This window comes from Apodemus sylvaticus, chromosome 2, assembly GCF_947179515.1.
Source record: "Apodemus sylvaticus chromosome 2, mApoSyl1.1, whole genome shotgun sequence".
Taxonomy (NCBI): domain Eukaryota; kingdom Metazoa; phylum Chordata; class Mammalia; order Rodentia; family Muridae; genus Apodemus; species Apodemus sylvaticus.
The window spans coordinates 117,483,154-117,502,630 of NC_067473.1; the positions used below are offsets into that span (position 1 = coordinate 117,483,154).

Below are 19,477 nucleotides of genomic sequence, written 5' to 3' on the forward strand. Positions count from 1 at the left end.
TTTACAGATCTTGTTACTCTGCTTAAGATGAATCTAGTCCTAATGACGTCTTATAGATATAAGCCAGGGAACCAGTAAGAGACCGTCTCCCTGAATGCAAACAGGTACACTGGGAGGTTTAGGAGGGAAAGCCTCTGGGACCATGGAGAGACACCATCAGAACAGTGACGTATTCTGTGGTAGACCGGGATCTCCACAGTGGTTCCTGGCCAGCAGCTCTGGGAGAAGAACCCATTTCCTTCTGCCTCAGCAATCAAACCAGTCTTCTCTGGTCATATTCATTACTTTCCCTGTGAAGTCAAGGAACTGTCAGGAGCTGCTTCAGGGAGAGCAGGCTCTCCTGTCTCAGTCACAGAGGGAACAGCATCACTGTAAGGAGGGCGTGGCTGAGTGAACCCGTGGAGGCCACTGTTTCTCACATGGTAGACTCACAGCTCTGACCTTCAGTCCTGCCCAGTGACTCTTCGCTGCCATCCAGATCCCACCCCATGAAGGTCTGGTAGCCCCTTAAAATGTTGGGGTACCAGGTGTTCAAATACAGAAACATGTGTGTGTGTGTGTGTGTTTCAGACTCAAATCGTAACAAAACAGTATTTTTGTTGTTGTTGTTGCTAATTTGAGATAGGAGCTGACTATATAGCCCAGGCTAGCCATTAACTAGCAGCAATCCTCCTGTTTCTGCCTCAGTTCATTTTTTGGGAGGTCTGCATTTTCGTTTCTTTGGATTTTATTTTTCACTTACCAAGAATCCATTTTCAAATTTGAAAATTAGTACTAGAAATGAGGACCACTTTAAATCTTAGAGCTAAAGAAGGCAGTACAGATTTTAATGGTTAGAAGATAATTTGAAAAAATATATATTTCAGTGTACAGAATGACAGTTATTTTGTTTAGAGTTTCTTACATTTATTTTGTGTCTCTGTGTGCATGTATGTGTATGCCTGTGTCCTTTGGAGTGCACGGGGAGGCAAGAGGAAGCTTTCAGGAGTGGGCTCTCTCCTTCCACACATGGGCCCCAGGGACTGAGCTCAGGTTGGCACCTTGGCAGCAAGGACTTCACCAGTTGAGCCACCTCAGTAGCCTGCTAGCTCTGCTCTTATGATCCTCGGTAAGTATCTGAAACACACACACTTTGTTTTTATGACAAGCATAGAAATAACAAGTAAAAAACAGTGATTTTAGGTATTTATTATTATTCTTATTCTTAAAAAGCAACTTCCAGGGTATACCATTGTACAGGTTCAGCCCGGTCTCCTACAGCGCTGTGAGGTGATGACAAGTCTTTTATAACAATACCTCCGAGATGCCGAACACCCAGAACTAAATTACGATAGAAGAAGAGAAGAGTTTAATGTTACGTGTATTCAGAAATCATATTCTAATTCTTTTAAATCGGTTCTCCAAGTGTGATAACACAGCTGAGCTCAGATAACTAAAAAACTTTTCCGCCCTCCTGGTGAGTGGGAGTTGGCTTTGCAGAGCTTACAAACCAAGCCCACCCACACACTTTGCACAGCATGACCTCCTTTGGCTCCTGAACTGTCCGTCATCATCTCGCAATTGTTCTTTGATGGATTTTCCACCATCACATTGTGTGCAGTGGCAAGGGAGGATCATTCTGCTCCTCCTGAGGGTTCCAGTGAGACCCTGTCCCAGGCCAGAGAGCCAAGACTTTTCCACTTGCTTATGGTAGTGTTGTCCCTGACGCTGGGGAAAGACAGCTCTTACGTCTCCCAAGAGTGTGTGCCAAGCTCCAGGCAGGGCCTGTTTGCAAGCTGGCTGTCACAGCAGAAGGACCACAGTTCTCAGCAAGGCTGTCATCTGCATCATGTAAAGGAGGGCGTCGTCACGCAGTAACTATTTGTACACTGTAAAAGCAGGATGGTCATGGGAGATTGACAAGCACAGCTTGGTAGGGTAACCTGCCATGAAATATCACTGGCTTTAATAATTTACTACAACTGTTCTTTTTATTCACACTGATAGGACGTGCTTCCATCTGTCACGTGGAATATGAATATATACAACAAAAATTGGCTTATATAAAAAAACCTGCATAAGGACAATAACAAGGGGTCAAACAAATGACACACGCAGTTTGCTAATTACAACCACCATCTCCTGCTGCTTACAGGGAACGACACAGACCCGATGGATTTTGTAAACCATGTCAAAGCTCTTCCCGCCTGTAGTCACCTGCTATGAAAGGTAGTAACCTTGACAGTTTCTAGAAACTTCTCATCATAATTCTGAATGACCAGGGAAGACATTTGGTCAATTCTAAGGTCAAACCCTGCAAATTCTTCTCAGAATCACCATGTATCAACATTCGTTTTTCCTCAGACACTTCACCACAGCCTCCGGGACACTGCACAAGGCACAGAGTGGCCAGCTCTTGGCGTCTGCTGCCTTCCCGGAGCCCATGCTTGTTGAACAGCAATTCCGGCATCTTGGTTCGGACTTTCTAATGGCTGCACAAATCGTGTGTGGGGTGGCCTGCTTTGTACTGCCAGCAGTCAAAACAGTTGCTGTGGGCTCATGGTCTGCATGCTCTGAGCCTGGGGAACCCATTCTCCTTTGGAATGGTTTTCTGGGGCCCAGCAATGTCACTTAAGGTGGCTGAGACATTCTGGCCCCTGTTTAATAAGGAACTACACTAAACAAGCCTTGTTCTAGCATGAGGCTAGTATGGGGGCACAGTAAGGGCGAGGGAGATCTTTTTTTATAACTCTTGAAAAGCAGGGAGCGGCGGCCACAGGGAGAAGGATGAGGTCTGGGGTACCCTTGGGAAAGCGCTATTTGGTGTCAGCACCACAGGTCTTGGCATTCTTCCAGGTCGATTTTTCCCAGATAATACCTTTTATGCTGGTGGTTCATCCATTCTCCTCTGCTTTTCTTTCTAAGGGAGGTATTAGAAATAGTGTTTAACTCTCTCAATTCTAACTGATGACTCACAGGTCATAAGAGATATGAAGTACTGTGGGAAAATATAATTGGATTAAATTGAGAACTAGTGCTGAGATTGATTAATAATGTCTGCCTTGGGAACAGACATTACTGGTGTCTATGAAGTGCATGACACCCAGGTGCCTCTGTTCTGAAAGAATGAGGCTGTCTTGAGTTCTCGAAGGATCTGTGGAGATCACAGCCCAAAGCATAAAAACTTATGCTCATTTTATATCTTTTGTTCCAGGGAAACATTTAGAGGTTTAGGAGCCTAAGACAGGAATTTTGGGGCCTGTGGAAAACGGAGGAAGGAAGCATCAATTTGTATGAGCTATACACTGTCTTTGACAACAGCCTCTGTTCTCATGATTGGGTGACGATGTCCAAGGTTAACATGGGGCTAAAGGGCTCACTGATCAGGCAGCTTCAGAATGATGTGGAGTAGTGGGGTGGGTTTCATATGAAGCTTTTCTGTTACATGAGGGATGCATTTCTCCTTGTTTCATAACTGGTAATATCTGTGAGCAGGTTGAAAGGCCAAGGAGAGATACCACACATACAACGGCCTGTTTCAGAGCAAACCAACTGGGAATGGTTTCCTTACCAGGTCAGGACTACTGTCTCTTAGCTGGATTTAGAAATCTCTGGTGTGGCGAAGATGAAGGACCTTGTGATCTCGTGTGGAAGGTTCTATGTGATCAGCTCTGATCTATGCCACAGCCAACCTTGATGTTTAAGGTGAATCATTAGCAGGTTGCCTTTGACAATGACAAGGCTCGTTGGTTTAGGCACTGTGCTTGGCTGAAGCCAGCCATTTTTAGATGTAAGAGATGGATGCTGCTGCCATCAACGCTTTCCATCAGTGCTGAGCACTGACTTTCTCTAACTTCTAAGCATCTTGTTCCCCTTCCCTTCTCACCGGGAAACCAGGAAGTTGGAGAAAGAGAATAGAGCATATGTTCTTCTGCAAGGCAACCTGCAGGTCCCAGTTGGATACCTATTTGATGCATACTAGGGATACCACACATTTTCGGAGTTGCTGGGTGGTACCCAGGGGTATAGATGGCCTGGTTCCCAGTCCAAGGGTCAAGAGTCAAGTTAGTGGGGCGCATTCAGAATCCCAGCCAGGGTGTTTCTTATCCAACAGTGCATTCCATTCTCGGAAATCACTTTCTTCCTGGTCTCCATGGAACATAATCTGGCTGAGAGCATTGTGGTAATGTGGCCATCTTTGGAACCTTTTTCTAGAGGTGAGGGGTCACAGGCTATAATGTGACTGTCATTGTCTCATTGTCTGTCTTCAGGCAGTTCAAAATTCCCATTTTGTTCTGCCCATCACAACTTGATTTAAATCGTGCAAACATCAGCCGCTTCTCACCACGTAGGCTGGGCAGATCTTTCTGTCAGCAGAGGAGCCTCCTGCTGGAGTTGCTCAGGCAGCCCAGAGCTCAGACTTTGGGTTCTAGACAGAAGGCCTTGGAGGAGGGCGGGAGGGGGGTGGTGCCCTGTTAGGGGGTGGGGCCTGAGGAGGAGGGGGGAGAGTGGATGGTGGGGAAGGAATAGGAGGAGTGGGGGCACTGGGGGCTGGGGGAGGGCAGTGGGGAGCAGGGGGTGGGGGTGTGTAGATAGGAGCCGGAGGTGGGGAGCTGGGGTGGTAGGTGTTGTTGAGGGGATACTTGGCTGGCTGATTGTTCTTCACTCTGGTGAAGTTGATACAGCGTCCCTGGAAGAGAATCAGAGGAGGACCATGAACCAATGTCTTAAGGTAGACCAAGTGCTGAGTATGGTGGCCCTTGAGGGACAAGAGACATACTGACATGCTGATGATGACCTAGTGACCTGATAACCTAGTAACCCAATATCACATTAGTCACTGGTCTCTCTGAATCCATGTCCCTTCCTGAGCTGGCTGTGTCTCAGAATTGTCACAATCCATTTCCCTTACAGTCTCTCACTGTCTTGGGTGGGGAAAGAGGGAAGAGTCTGATGTCAGCTGGGCCATGACATTATGAAGGGCGTCCCATTTACTTTTAGCCCTGTCAGTAGGGTGTGACCAGCATTCACTTCCCTGGAGAGACGAAACTGGGCTTGAGAAACAAGTCCCTTTACCCAGGCCTTGCACCCCAAACTGCTTTTGGGCTGGTCACAGACATATGTCTACACCTCTTCTTGTAAGAAATTACATTAGAGACATTTCATTGCTAAGCAGGTATATCTCTAAATTTGGCTTTTTCCTTGTGTGGTTTCCTAGGGACTTAACAGGACAATGCTGAGAGACACCTGTGCCCTCTCCACAAACAGATCTGGAGGGCACAGTGTCTGAAGCCAGCCTAGGCAGACCCACCTCCTGCCGAGCCCCACACTTGCCCTGTGGCAGAATCTCTTATGCATGTTACCAGCTGTGCAAACCCCCATCATGCTTCCTAATGAACTCCTCCCAGGCCCCCAACCAGGCCATGCCTGTGTGACCCCAGCTTCCCAGGCCCATGGAACATCTGTGGCTGTCTCTACCATGTGCCACAGATTCTTTTCCCCTCCTGCTCATTCCCCTGCGGCTGGGACAGAGCGCTGCCTGGCTGTCTCTCCACACTGATGTGTGGCCTAGAATTCTAACCTCGGTGGAGGCATGTCCAGTGTCAGCTAGAGAGCCAGTTCCCCTCACCAGACCCCAGAGAAGGGCCAGAAGGGAATGCAGAAAGCCAGGCTATAGAATCTAAGGAACATGGTGTGTGTGTGTGTGTGTGTGTGTGTATGTGCTTGTGAGGGGGAAGAAAAGGGGGGGGGGAGACAGAGAGAGACAGACACAGAGAGAGACAGAGACCCAAGATTTGGCCTGTGTTGACTCACTGAGCTGCAAGCTTATGTGGAACGGGAGATGAGGAGACAAGGAGAAGCCATCTTCCCCGTGTGCCCCATCCTTTGAGTCATACACAGAGGCCCACCGCCCTGCCCATCTCCCCGTAAGTCTGGCCTCAACTCCTCCTTTGCTTCCTTGGGTGCTTCTTTAGTTATCATCAACACACATCGCAGCCCTCATGCAGTGTTTTATCTATAAATGCTTTGCCTCTCACGACAGAAGAGACATTTTGCCTTTCTACAAGAAGAAACCTCCTGAGATGCTTTGCATGGAAGACCAGGAGAGTCACAGTCAGAAGGGAGCTGTCGGAAGCCACTTGACAGTTTTCTGGTGACATTATATTGAGGTCTTTCCTTCATGATGCCATGGCTGTCTGCGATAAAGTCCCACAGTAAGTCAGAATCGGGATTTACTGAGCTACCTACCCTGCTTGCTTTCCTAGACACCTAATGTTCACTAAGGGCTTCGGGGGCCTTGGCTCCTTAAAGATGGAGGGAAAGTCAGGGCTGCTGGCGCCTTCAGATCCTAGCGCTGCTCTGGGCCAATTAGTCCAGAAGGCCACACACTCACTGTATGAAATGGAACACACTTTCCGCCGGCGGTTCTTCTGTCCACTGAGTCACGGGCTCCTGGCTCTTAACCAGTGTCTGCTCATTGCCCCACACTGGGAATCTAAATCTCTGATGTGGACTGGGGATCATGGGAACACTGGCTCTTTATAGACACTTGACAGTCCTCTCATCAACTGTAGGGAGAGGGGTCTAGAACAGTGTCTGGGAAACAGCTGAATTTAGAGCTGTCTTCTGCTGATGGGGAAACAGACATGGGAGACAGAGATGGCTTTGCAAGAGACAGATATGCAACTGGAGGTAGCATCAGGGCTGACTCCAGCTTTGGTGCAGAGTGAGTTGCACAACATGCGTGGCTTCTATAATGAAATTGATAAATGAATAAATGAACTATGGGAGGTGATGGAAGCAGCCTCGGAGCCCCTCCTGCAATGCATCATGGGAGGTTCTGGAAGTGGCCTTGGAGCCCCTCCTGCAATGAATCATGGGAGGTGATGGAAGTGGCCTTGGAGCCCCTCCTGCAATGCATCATGGGAGGTGATGGAAGCAGCCTCAGAGCCCCTCCCGCAATGAATCACGGGAGGTGATGGAAGCAACCTCGGAGCCCCTCCTGCCTTCATGTTGCAACATGACCGCTGTCACTTATTTCTTAAGGAATCTATCACGGCGCTTTGCACATGCAGCTGACAGATGATGCATTTGTACTTATCTTGCTGAGAAAAGGTGCAGATTCGGCAGAAATGCACCCTGGGGCAATTTACTGTAAGACTTGCTCTTCAAAAGAGAGGCGTGGCTCGAGTATTCTAAAAGCCTGGACGAGAGGCGCCAGCATAAACACGAGACACCCGGGTATGTAATTGGCCTAAAGATTAGTTTACAGGGTATTTTATTCGAGTTTTCACTCTTATTTTTTATTCGTGAGGGGATAATAGAAAGGCCAGATGTCGGTGGTGGTGTACACGCCAGCAGATCTCCAGTGTTTGGTTAAAAAAGTTGCTATGGCGACAAGAGCTTTCTCTCATGATACTGGGCCCTTGCAGCTCTGTTTAATTCTCCGCAGCACTGTTTCTGGGTGGTTTGAGTCACAGCCAAAGCTGCCTTTGACCTTAGTTTACCTTGCCTTCTTCATTAACAAAATAAGAATGCCATTTTCTTTCCCATATGTGCTCTGACAGAATTTTATTTTACTTTTTAAGTTTATTTGTGTGTATGGTATTTTGCCTGCACATACGTTTGTGTAGCATGTGTGTGCCTAGAAGCTGGAGGAAGTCATCAGATCTTCTAGAACTGAAGTTACAGATGGTTGTGAGCAACCCTATGAGCCCTGGAACGGAACTTCTGCGGAGGATGTGGTGCTCTTAACCACGGAGTCACTTCTTTACTCTCTTTGGTAGAATTTTTTTATAAGGCCTGGGGATATACTAAGTTGTACAGTACTTGCCTAGCATGCATGAGATCCTAGATTCAATCCTCAGTAACACACACACACACACACACACACACACACACCATCTTTATCTGTGAAACATCCATGAGCACTTCAAAACTCTGTGAGCTAGGTATTATTACCTCTTTTGTAGAGAAATGAAAGGGAGGGCTCAGGCCTATTTAAATAATTTGTTCAAAACCACACAGGCAGCGACATGTAGGGTGGGAATAAAACTTAGCTCTGCATGGCTCAGGAATGCTTTCTTTACTGTTATCCTGGATATGAATGATAAGTGCAAATATATCCCCGAAGGGCCAATAGCTAGCTTTACACAGTGTAGCACTTGGTCACAAGCCATTAACCGATGGGAGAGATTGTCCTGGAGTGTAAGTGCCTGCTGAGTTCTCTCTGTAATGCAAAGTTCTTCAATGGCTCTGTTCACAGTAAACCCTGCAGGGACAGGAGGGCCTGGGATGTGCCCTTTGCTCTATTTGTAGGATATGCAGACTGATCCTCGGTCTCTCTGGGGACACTTTCCAATGACAGGAACGGTTCTCTTCTCAAGTATCTCCCAGGTAGCCTTAGGGCCTCTCCTTGAAGCCAGGGCTCCTACTAAAATCTCAACGTCTAAGTTATCACTTGACAGGTAATCAATCCTTGTATAGTTGTGCATCTCTGAGTCTTTAAAGGCTTACATAGTCCTCATAAATTTCGCTTTCCAGAAGTAGACATCATTAAGTCACCTTACCATGGGCTCTATGGATGAGATGCTTCCAGTTCCTGGGGAGACGTGGTGAAGATGCTATGTGCTCTCTCTTTGGTCTCGCCCTTCCTCTCTCAGCAGGGTTTCCTGTAGCTCAGGCTGTCCTTGAGCTTGCTATGTGGCCAAGGATTATTGTGTTTTTACTCCCAAGTGCTGGGGTTACAAGCGTGTGCAGTCACACTTAGATTTTCTGTCATGCAGGGATGGAATACAGGGCTTAATTGATTTTTTTTAAATGTATTTATTTTTTAAGATTTATTTATTATATGTAAGTACACTGTAGCTGTCTTCAGACACACCAAAAGAGGGCGTTAGATCTCTTTACGGATGGTTATGAGCCACCATGTGGGTGCTGGGATTTGAACTCATGACCTTTGGAAGAGCAGTTGGTGCTCTTACCCACAGAGCCATCTCTCCAGCCCCCAATTGATTTTTTTTTTTAAAGGAAATTGTTCCCCTAACAAATCCCTTTACCTAATTACAGCATGATTGGGATTCAAGGTCTTGTTGAGCATATTTGGGTTTATTCCTTGAAGTGTGGAGAGTGTGGAGATGGGGGATTTGCAGTGTGGGACTGTGCTCTGCTATGGGCAGGGCTCTTGCTTTGTTTTGTCCCTAACATACTCTTGCTGGGAAACCTGGGGCAAGTTACCATCTCGGAGGCCTTCACTGCGTTCATCTTCTAGATGTGTCCAGGGGCCTTCAGCTTGAGCCTGATTTCATCACCTCTGGGTGGCTGTGGAACCCTTCGCCTGCAGTTTAATTGGATTCTTTTGAGCAGCCAGTTTGCACATCTTTTTATACTGCTTAGTTTGGCTGGCTCCGATCCCTCGCATTGCGTATCTTCCAGCTGTTCGTTAGGTCTCTGAAATACTAGTAAACTGGAAAATTTCAGCATTGGAAGCTTCACCTTTTGTTCTTAGGTTACCCCGGTGAGGATTCAAGCTGGCCCCTGAGTTCCTGAGTTTGAGCCTGTGGGATGCTGGGGAGCTGCAAGATGAGCTTTGGGGTGATTGTGTGCAAAGAATGTGCCAGGGGTGAGCTCATGAGTGCTGAGTGTTAGGAAACATCTGGGTATCAGGCACGCTCAGCAGAGATGGAGCTGGCCTTCGGAGATGGTTAAACATATGCCATGGCCCCACAAATTAAACCAAATACTTTCCTACAAACAGAGGTCATTCAAGGAAATTGGATTTCACAGAGAGAATACTAAAGCAATCACGGAAAAAGTGTAACATACAAGCCAAGTTTTCTCTACAAATACCTTTTCCTCTGACCTAGTTTTCACATGCACTGTCTTGTTGGGAGGGCTGTAGGTATTTCTCAAGTTACAATAGGACTAATCTTCCAAAGTTTGTTTGGAGTTGGCTATTTGGGATGGTGGTTGGGAAAAACCAATTTTGGAAAGAATGTCTGGTTCTCAGGCTAGACCATAAAACTCTTTGGCTCGCTGATGTCCACTGACATAACTGAAGAAGCTGGCGCCCTAGTGCTGCATTAAGACAGGGACTTCAGAGCAGATCTTCTGGAATATGCCTCTCTGCACTCTGAGTCACTGCATCCTTTCCCAAGCAGTTGCATTGTCTGTCAATCACTAGGGGCTACAGCCAGTCTGAGCAAGCTTCAGGGCCTTGCCCTCAAGAGGATACAGTCTAGAGGTGGAGACAGAGCCACTGACTCAGAACAGATGGACCGGAGTGGCCATGGTTGTGATCTGTGATGGTGTCATCATTGATTGGGCCAGAGCCAAGCATCTAACCTGGGCTGGGTCAGTAGGATTCCCTCTCCTGGGAACCAGAATGTCCAAGCAGGAGTAGGCAGGCAGGCAGGCAGAGCCAACCCTGGAAGTGAAAACTGGGGTGGGAGGCGCCATCTTCTGTGTATCAGAGAGAAGTAGAAGATGGCATTTAAAGCCCTCAGATTCTCCCCGCTTCACACTACTATACATCTAAGACTGGGGTCAAGTAGCACACAGGATGCCTGGCCCCGCCTTCCCTTAACATGTGGGTTTTCATATGACATCTCCATACATATTTGTGTACACAGCACATAGTATTTAAAGTGTACATGTAGTAAGCGTATACACACATTCAGCGTTATTTCTGCTTTTGACTTTCAGTGTCTCCCACCACAGGATACCCAAGCTCTCAGCCCAAGCTGTTGCTGGCTTCTGGGAATCTCTCTGGCCTACCTCACTTTCTTTCCTGACTTTGAACCCTACACTTTAATCCATCATTTCAAAAGAAGACACCACGCTCTGGCTTTTCTTGTGACAACACTCACATTCTAGGTCCAGCTTTGTGACAGAGATAAACAGGTATTTCATGAGCCCAGGGCAAGAGAAAGCGTGCTGTCAGGGTGAGGCAGGCATTCATCCAGCCCCTCCCTCCACTTCAGGCTCGGCCTGTCTGTAACACATTTCCTCTCCTAGCCTGCTTTTTGTGTGCTGTCCGGGAAAAGGATCCAAGGTCAACTCTCTTGGTTATTTGATTCATTCTGCTGACACACAAGCTGGCGTGCTCTCTGTAATCATGTCTTTTGATGCCAAAACTAGGGGTAAGATGAAAGTGTGGAGGAAATATTTGGAAACACAAGGGAGCTGGAGAGGCGAAGGGAGGGGGTGGAAACAAAATGGCCTATCTTTAGTGGGACACACGATTTGTCAGTAATTACTACTGAGATATGATGTATTTAATATACGGCTCCCTTTCATCTGATTGCAAAGTTCTGTATTTGTTGAAAACTTGAAAAAAAATACATGAAGTGAAGAGGAAAAAGCGGAAGGGAGAAAAAAACATAGGTAGCAGGGCTCCAATCCCTCTGTGCTTCTCCTTTTGAGAAATCACAGACACCCACGCAGGGCATGGGGTTGAATCCGGCTGTGTAAAAATTAAATGACATGGCCTGGCACCCCTCCCTTTATTCTGCCTCTTGCACCCAGAGTTGCTTGGCAACAGCTCTGCCATCGAATCCTGCCTGGCTCTTCACTTCCCTGCTATCTTCTTGCTCTATTATTTGAAACTTTCATAGATGTCTACCATTAACTCTATCTGTCCCCACTCCCTTCCTCCACACCTCCCTGTCCCTCTTCACAATGGCTCTCCTTTCTTGCTTTAGGTGCCACCGTCACCTGCCCTGTCCTGTTAGAGCTGCCCATATGCATATGGCTATGGGTTACCCAAGGGTACAAGGGCAAAAGTCACCTCTTAAAAAACAAAAAAAAAACAAAAAAAACCAGTGAGTCTCCCATCTTTGAAATCCCATAGCTCCTCAGCTGAGGGTGTGGCTCTGGAGCCCTACCCCACACTAGGATTTCTAACTGACCTTATGCAGGTCCTGAGCATCTTTCATGTTTTTAACCTTCACAGAAGCACGAGATGTAGTTAAGTTCCTTACTGTGAGGCAGTAGGAATCCAGCTCTCTCTGGTATAAATGACAGGGTTGCTTTCATTTATCCACTGGCCACTCAAGGCAGAGTCGCTGAGTTATTTAATGCACCTTAGCTCAATGTGTGATCATATTGTCAACTTTTCTTCTAGAAAAATGGATAACAACCTTTAGTCTCAATACTATTTTATGATGATTTCAATTACAGTTTCACGAGGGGAAGGTTTCCAGTGTAACGTCAGAGGGAATGGAATCGTTTCCGTGGTGGTTGTTTTATTACATGGGAGGTTAGGTTTCTGTCCACACCCTTAGTGACTGGCCTGTTCACAAGCACTGCCCACTTCTCTACTGGGATGTTCGCTTAAAAATTTGTTTTTTTTTTTTTAAGCTGAGTCCAGTGTATATTTTTTAATAACCCACTGAGTCTAGTTGGTGGTGCCCACATGTGCGCAGGCATAGGGCCATCCACTGGAGCCTGGTCACCCTAGCAAAGATGAAGACAAGGACTCTTCCCCCAGCAGAGCGTCCTACACCAGTGTAGGTGGGGTGTAGGCTGAGGTTCCCTCTCTACCTGTGCTAGGATGCTGGCGGGCCTGATCACATGCAGGCACCACAGCTGCTGGGAGTTCATGCAAAGTATCTTGAAGCCCCAGTTTGCTGAGTCCAAAAACTTAAAAGATTTTTGGTATAAAACAAGATCATCATATTTTTAGTCACATTAAATAATTTTCTAGTCAATTGATTTTTAAAAAGTAATATTTAAAAGTTTAAGAGAATATTTTTGAGATGACCCAAGATCCTGTTTTTTATGTATTTTGACTTACTAGTATGATGCACTTTATAATTTTTCTAATAAAAGTTATCTGCATATTTTGAAATAAACTAAAAGTTTCAGAATCATATCATTAATCTTTGGTGTGTGTATGTGTGTGTGTATGTGTGTATGTGTGTGTGTTTATATGTATGTGTGTGTATGTGTGTGTGTGTATATGTGTGTGTATGTGTGTATGCATATATGTGTGTGTGTATGTGTGTGGTCTAGTGGTCAAACTTAGGTATTGATCCTCAAGTGCTATCCCATTTATTTGTTTGTTTATTTATTTATTTACTGAGACAGTCTTTACTGCCCTGGAATTTGCCGAGTAGGCTGGCCAGCTGGTGAGCCCAAGGACCCACTTGTTCTACCGCATCACACCGGGTCACCCCCACTAATCCCGTTGCCCGGTCACCTCCACACACAGCTGTTCCTGCCTTTCTATGTGCACTCTGCTGACTGAACTCAGGCCCTCATGCTAGCCGCTGCCCCCACTGTCGCCTCAACTTAGCATTATTGCTCCTAATTTACTAGAAAAGAATGCACATTTTCCTTCTGTAGTATGCTATTTTGTCATTAAAGTCACCTTCACAAAACAAATTTGGATGATTTTTACCTCTTCATATGATCTGCATTTTTGAGATAGCTGAAGATTTACTTGACCATGGAAATAATAAGAGAAATTTCTTGCAAAAACTTGTGAGCTTTTTTTCTACAGTCCTTTTATACTTAATTTTTTTAAAAAAAACTTGGCTTGTTAATACATGTAACTATTTTAGCTATGTGTATTTGCATGTGTCTGTGTGTGAGAGAGTTTGTGCATGTCTGGCAGTTTGAGTAGGTGTGGTCCCCATAGACTCCTGTGTTTGAATGCTTGGTCCGTAGGGAGTGGCATTCTTGGAGGTGTGGCCTTGCTGGATTAGGTGTGGTTTTATTGGAGGAGGTGTGTCACGGGGGTGGGGAGTGGGGGTGGGAGGCAGGCTTTGAGGATTCAGAAGCTCTGGCAAGGCCTAGTGTCTCAGTTTCCCTCCCCACACTGCTTCCTGTGGATCAAGATGTAGAACTCTAAGGCTCCTTCTCCTGTCTGTTCGTTGCCACGTTTCCCACTGAGACAGTAATGGACTAAACCTCTGAACTGCAGGCCAGTCCCACTCAAATGTTGTCCTTTATAACAGTTGCCCTGGTCATGGCGTCTCTTCACAGCAATGGAAACCCTAACTAAGACAGCAGTGAATGCAGTGCCCGTGGAGGCCAGCGCCACTGGATCTCTTGTAACTGGAGTTCCAGGCGGTTGGTGGATACTTGATGTGTGTGTGTGAGAATTTAACCCGAGTCCTCTGCAAGAGCAGTACGTGCTCTAACCACCCAGCCCTTGCTCCAGCCTTCCGGGGCTTTCTCTAGTCAGTTTCAGACTCCGCCATCTCTCAGAGCATCGTGCATTACAACAAAGGTGTGGAAGCAGCTGGACAGTGTTGTCATCTGCACAGGAACTCTTTCCTAAGAGATGGAGAGCCCTCTGTCTGTCGGGCACTGACTGTTCTGATGTAAAGATCCACCAGTGATGCTCGCATTTCCAAAGAACTCACCCAGAGCCCCGCTCCCTCAGTTCCACAGCTCTCCCTTTGGTCTCTCTAGTTTGCTCTTTATTAACCAGTCCTTGTGTCTGCTCTCTGCGGGTTAATCATATATTCTTCCGGGTTTGAGCTCCTCTGTGTTAACGTTTAACACAGCTGGTCCTCCAACCAGCAATGGAGGACTTCAAGACTCTGATATGTGCAAAGCACACAGGTTTTCTCTGTGGAATTCCTGTGCCACCACTTTCTAGACGCCTGCTGACAGGGCTTTGATTTTCCTGTGGGCCCAATGGTCATTTGTGTGTGTTTTAAAACCTGTAAGAATTTTCTACAAAGAAGAGTTTACTCCCTCATAACTGACTTCCAGCTTTGTGCACCAGTGTGTGTGTGTGTGTGTGTGTGTGTGTGTGTGATGGTGGGAAAATGTGGCTTATAGAAATTATTTTTTCCTAATTTTTGTGTGGCTTATGCTATAGTCAATTTTAATAAATTAAAAAACCCCCACAGACTCTCTACTTGAAGGGTGCTGGCAAATGGCTTCCTGTTGTAAAGGCCTCTCTATCTCTGTCAGCTTGATCTTTTGAAGCCCGAGGGTGGTACAGGCTCAGTAACTTTCTCCCTCAATATTTTTACACAATTACGCTTACTCCCGTTTAACTCCATTGCTCTAATCACTGGGCCACCCAAGAGCAGCAGGAGGGGCCGCTCTCAGAGCCAGCTGGGCAAAGAATCCCTTTCACCCTTTGTGGTAACGGTTAGTCTGAGAAGACGCTACCCTCAGCTTTTCCTTTCTCCATCCTGCCACCCCCTCAAGGCTGATGCCACCTGCATCTCTGTTCCTCGGATGCTGAGGCTTTAGCAATCTTGAATAACTGCATACAGTGCAAGTGGTGTGCTGGCCTTGAGTCTGACGCTAAAGGCCTGGAAGTTTCTGTTTGCTAGTTTCAGTATCCTGGGCTTTGACTCTGGGATATTTCACTTTAGAGAGAGGAGAGGAGAGGAGAGGAGAGGAGAGGAGAGGAGAGGAGAGGAGAGGAGAGGAGAGGAGAGGAGAGGAGAGGAGAGGAGAGGAGAGGAGAGAGAGAGACAGACAGACAGACAGACAGACAGGAGAGTGAAGAAACTCTGTGGAATTTCTAGTCCAGGTGGCTCTAGGAACTTCAGAGCCAGGCACCATCTGGCCATAGTTTTACAAGAAATCTCAGATGAAGGCTATCGAATGGGGACCTGCTCAAACCAGAGCAAATCTCTCCAGCCCCCATCCACCTTTTTATTGTATGTATTTATTTAAGAACTGGCCCAGAGTTCAAGTTGTAGGCTGGCTGGTTAGTGAGCCTCAAGGATCTACTGTCTCTACACCCCAAGTCCTGGGACTTTAAGCATGTCTGATTTTTTTAATTTATGCGCATAGGTGTTTTACCTACATGTGTGTCTGTACACCACTTGTGGGATTGGCTGCAGAGGCTAGAAGGGGGAACTAGATCTCCTGGAACTGGAATTACAGACAGTTGTGAGCCATGCACGAGGCTTTTGGGAATTGAACCCAGGTCCTGTGGAAGAGTAGCCAGTGCCCTTAACCAATGAGCTGTCTCTCCAGCCCCTTGGATTTTTTAAAAATGTGTATTCTAGGAACTGAACTCAAGTCCTCATGCTTACAAGGCAAACACTCTGTTGACTGAGACATCTCTCCAACCCTTTTTATAGGTCTTAGTCCTAAAAAAGTGTGTGTATGTGTGTATGTGTGTGTGCGCACAAAGTGCATGAGTGTGTATCTGAGTGTGATCAAATAGAAGAGATCAAGGAATTGTGATTAAGAGACAAAAGTGAGACTTACTAAACAGGGATGGGTTTAAAAATTCCGACCTTCCAGGGCAGGAAGACAAAAACTCAGACGGATGCGTGGGCAGTGTTTTGGAGGAGGACTAGGCTGGCAACATTTGTTGGAGAAAGAAATTTGTAATGAATAATAATCCAGCATGGTGCACCCTAAACACCGAGCAATCTCGCTCTTGTAAACCCAGTGGCTGGCACTGACTATCGCCCCTTCCTTGGAGACATGAAGTTCACTGTGCACTCCGTGGACCCTGCCAAGTTGCAGGGATTACTCTGCCAAAAAGCCTGGTTTTAATTGTTGCTTTTGGAGAGGTCTCAGCAATGCCATTGCTTTAGCGCACTTCTCTACGAGTTGAGAAAAGCCCGTGGCACAGTGTGCCTGCCGTGTGGACGTCTGAGCCGAGGTGAACGGTCTTTGCTGGGTCTTTCTTCTCTCTCTCTGCCCTTCTCCGTCTCAGACATTTCTCTTAGCTTCCTCTAGGGTCCGGAGGTGGGGACCTCTAACTGCCTAGACCCGTCATTCGTGCAGTATTTCTATTTATTATTTTATTTATGTTGAGGTATTTGCCTTAAAAAGTTAGTGCCAGAGATAAACTCAGATTTCTATGCTAAGAGGCTCATTTAGATTGGATATGAAAATGTAAAATTAGGCGGGCAGTGGTGGCACATGCCTGTAATCCAAGCACTCGGGAGGCAGAGGCAGGCGGATTTCTGAGTTGGAGGTCAGCCTGGTCTACAGAGTGAGTTCCAGGATAGCCAGGGCTACACAGAAAAACCCTGTCTCAAAAAAAAAAAAAAGTAAAATTACAAAATTATGATTATTCACCCAGTGCAGAGCTTAAATCTGCTTCTGCTCTTACATGTAGTCTCACATCTGAAGGGCAGTGACTTCCTCCTTGTCCTGGTCCTCACCCTCCCTTTCCCTCTCCTCCTCCTCACAGGGCAAGGAATGTCATCTTTAGGATAACTTATCTCTCTATGCCTGTAGATATTTAAAGTGTGTTTCTCTAAAGTAGAGATAATAATGATTTAAAAAAAAAAAAACCACTTTTGTCTGTGTGATTTCCATACAGTTGCCAGTGAACAGCTTCCACACAGACCCTGTTTCTTCCCCTCAGATTCACACACTGAAGGACAAAGCCCCTAATAGGTTGGTATTTGGAGATGGAGCTCCTGGGAGTCAACTTCTTCTGTTTCGTTCCCTTTTTCTCTTCAGCAGTGGAGACTGAGTTGCCCTGGGCACATGACCACCTTTCCCAGCCTGCCTTGGACAAGGTGGATCAGGGGGGTGGAGGGGGAGGGAATGGTGCCAGGACAGGTGTCCTCCTTTGCAACAATGTGAACGAAGCAGAAGTGATATGTGCAAGTCTATCTGTGCCTTAAAAACGAGGAGCAGGAAAAGAAACACAACCAAAACCAAACAACAACAGTCACAATAACAAAATGAGGAGTGTGACCTCTCCTGTTCTTGGGGACCACCCCTAGGGTTGGTGGATGATAAGGCTGAAGGCCTCTGGGCCCCTGCCCACATGGGGAGACCAGACTGAACACCTTGTTTGGATTTATTATTTTAAGTTTTTGCTGGATCAGCTGATGATCCAAAATTATATAATTCAAGAAAGACAATCCTAAAGAAAATGTTTTATTGCAAAGGAGAGGCCACAGGACTTGGCATCTGGGGGCTACAGCTCTCACAGTGACATCCTGGGCTAGGCAGAGCTTGGGGGTGCCTCCTAAGTTTCGCTAGGTAACTGGATGTCCAGCTGTTTTCAGGTGAGGCTCACTGGGATCCTGCCTGCCTCCCAAACTGAAACCAAAGGCAGACAGTTCTCCAGAGCCCTGTAGGCGCTCAAATGACATCTGCAATTGCATGGTCAGAGAAATGGAAAATTTATAGCACCAAGAATCTGGGATTCATTTAGGAGCATTAATTTAAATTATCCAACCTCAAAAATTGTTTTCAGGCCTCCACTGGGCTCCAATATCCTTCCTCATTATGAAACCATGTAGAGCTGGGCCTGCAGTGCCCTGGTACTGGCCAGCCTCATTTCTGTGGTTTAAGAGATACCTCATCAGTTCTGTGATACCCAGGCTGCGCCAGGCTGATGTTCTGTGTGACCTGGGGAGAAATCACTCCTAGTTAGATTTCAGAAAGAGTCTTTAAAAGAAAGACCTGCCTTAAGCCTGTTAGAAGGGGGCGGGGTGTGAAGGACTGAATGGTCTTGATAATTACTACATTAAAAACAATTTGGGTGGCAGTGGTTGGGTGGTGGAGCTGAAGCCTAGGGCCGTGGGCATGCTAGGCACGGGTGCTGTCGCTGAGCTAGGTGCCCAGCCCTGATAAATCTCATTTGTTCGTAAGGGCTGGACTTAGGAAGAGTCTCGGCTGGTGTCTCCTGCAACAAAGAAATGCTGCTTGTGTGTTCTGTGACACAGGCTCACCTCAGGCCCGGCTGTATGTGGTTTCATAATAAGAAAGGATATTGGAGTCTACTGAAGGCCTGAACAAAAGTTTGAGGCTGGATAATTTAAATGAATTGCCTGGTCCCTCCCGGTTGTACAAGGCCTTACCAGGAGAGCAGATGTCAATCCGTGTGCCTATCCAGGCTGTGGCTACTCCACTCACCTCTCTACTTTCCCGTGTTTCCTGGTCACTGTCTTGGCTCCCACACTTTCCTCTTCCAATGAACTGAGGAGAACTTTGGGACAAGAGTGGCCTGTGTGTACTCCTGCCTTTATGGTCAACGCTGTGGCCTTCTTCAGATGATTGGCCTTTCACGGGTCTCTGACTCACAATGGATAGCGATAGAGCTGGGCCTCATAGGGCCTTTCTCAGAGACCAGCCCTGGAGTGAATTCAGTCATGAACTCAAATAACCCTGACACTCCTGGGAGAGGAAAGGTGACCTCATGCTTACTAAGACCAACGTTGCTCAGCCTTGGAGGACCCCACTGTGAACGGGAGTGGTTTGGCTCACTGTCCCTGCTGAGACTGTGGTCACTGACCCCTCCTATTTAACTAAGGAAGAGGTTCCTGAGGCTGACAGATGTGGCTGACAGATGTGGCTGGGTAGGAGGCAGAGGAACGCAGCTCTGAGAAGCGATGGCCCTGGGCCCAGGCCCTGGGCCTGTCTTCTTGTGTCTGCAGCCATTTCCACCTGGTGCTTTTGTGTTTCCTAGTGCTTCCCTCTTTCAAAGCTCAGCATTTTGCCGTAGTATGTAGTCTTGAAGAAGCTTCTAGAACAGTACCAGGCACCTCCCAGTGTTCAGTTAGTAGGCTGACTGGGATGCTGAGGAAGGACGCCG

General features: G+C 46.8%; 1 protein-coding gene across 1 annotated transcript in view; it reads right to left on the minus strand.

Moving 5' to 3' along the window:
* Positions 1-1,172: 1,172 nt before the first annotated feature.
* Antxr1 (ANTXR cell adhesion molecule 1) overlaps positions 1,173-19,477 on the minus strand; it is a 188,343-nt gene continuing 170,038 nt past the window's right edge. The window contains exon 18 of the mRNA XM_052174247.1: positions 1,173-4,669. Within this exon, the coding sequence (XP_052030207.1) occupies positions 4,409-4,669 (261 nt within the window). The 3' untranslated portion in view covers positions 1,173-4,408. The remainder of the gene's footprint in view (positions 4,670-19,477) is intronic.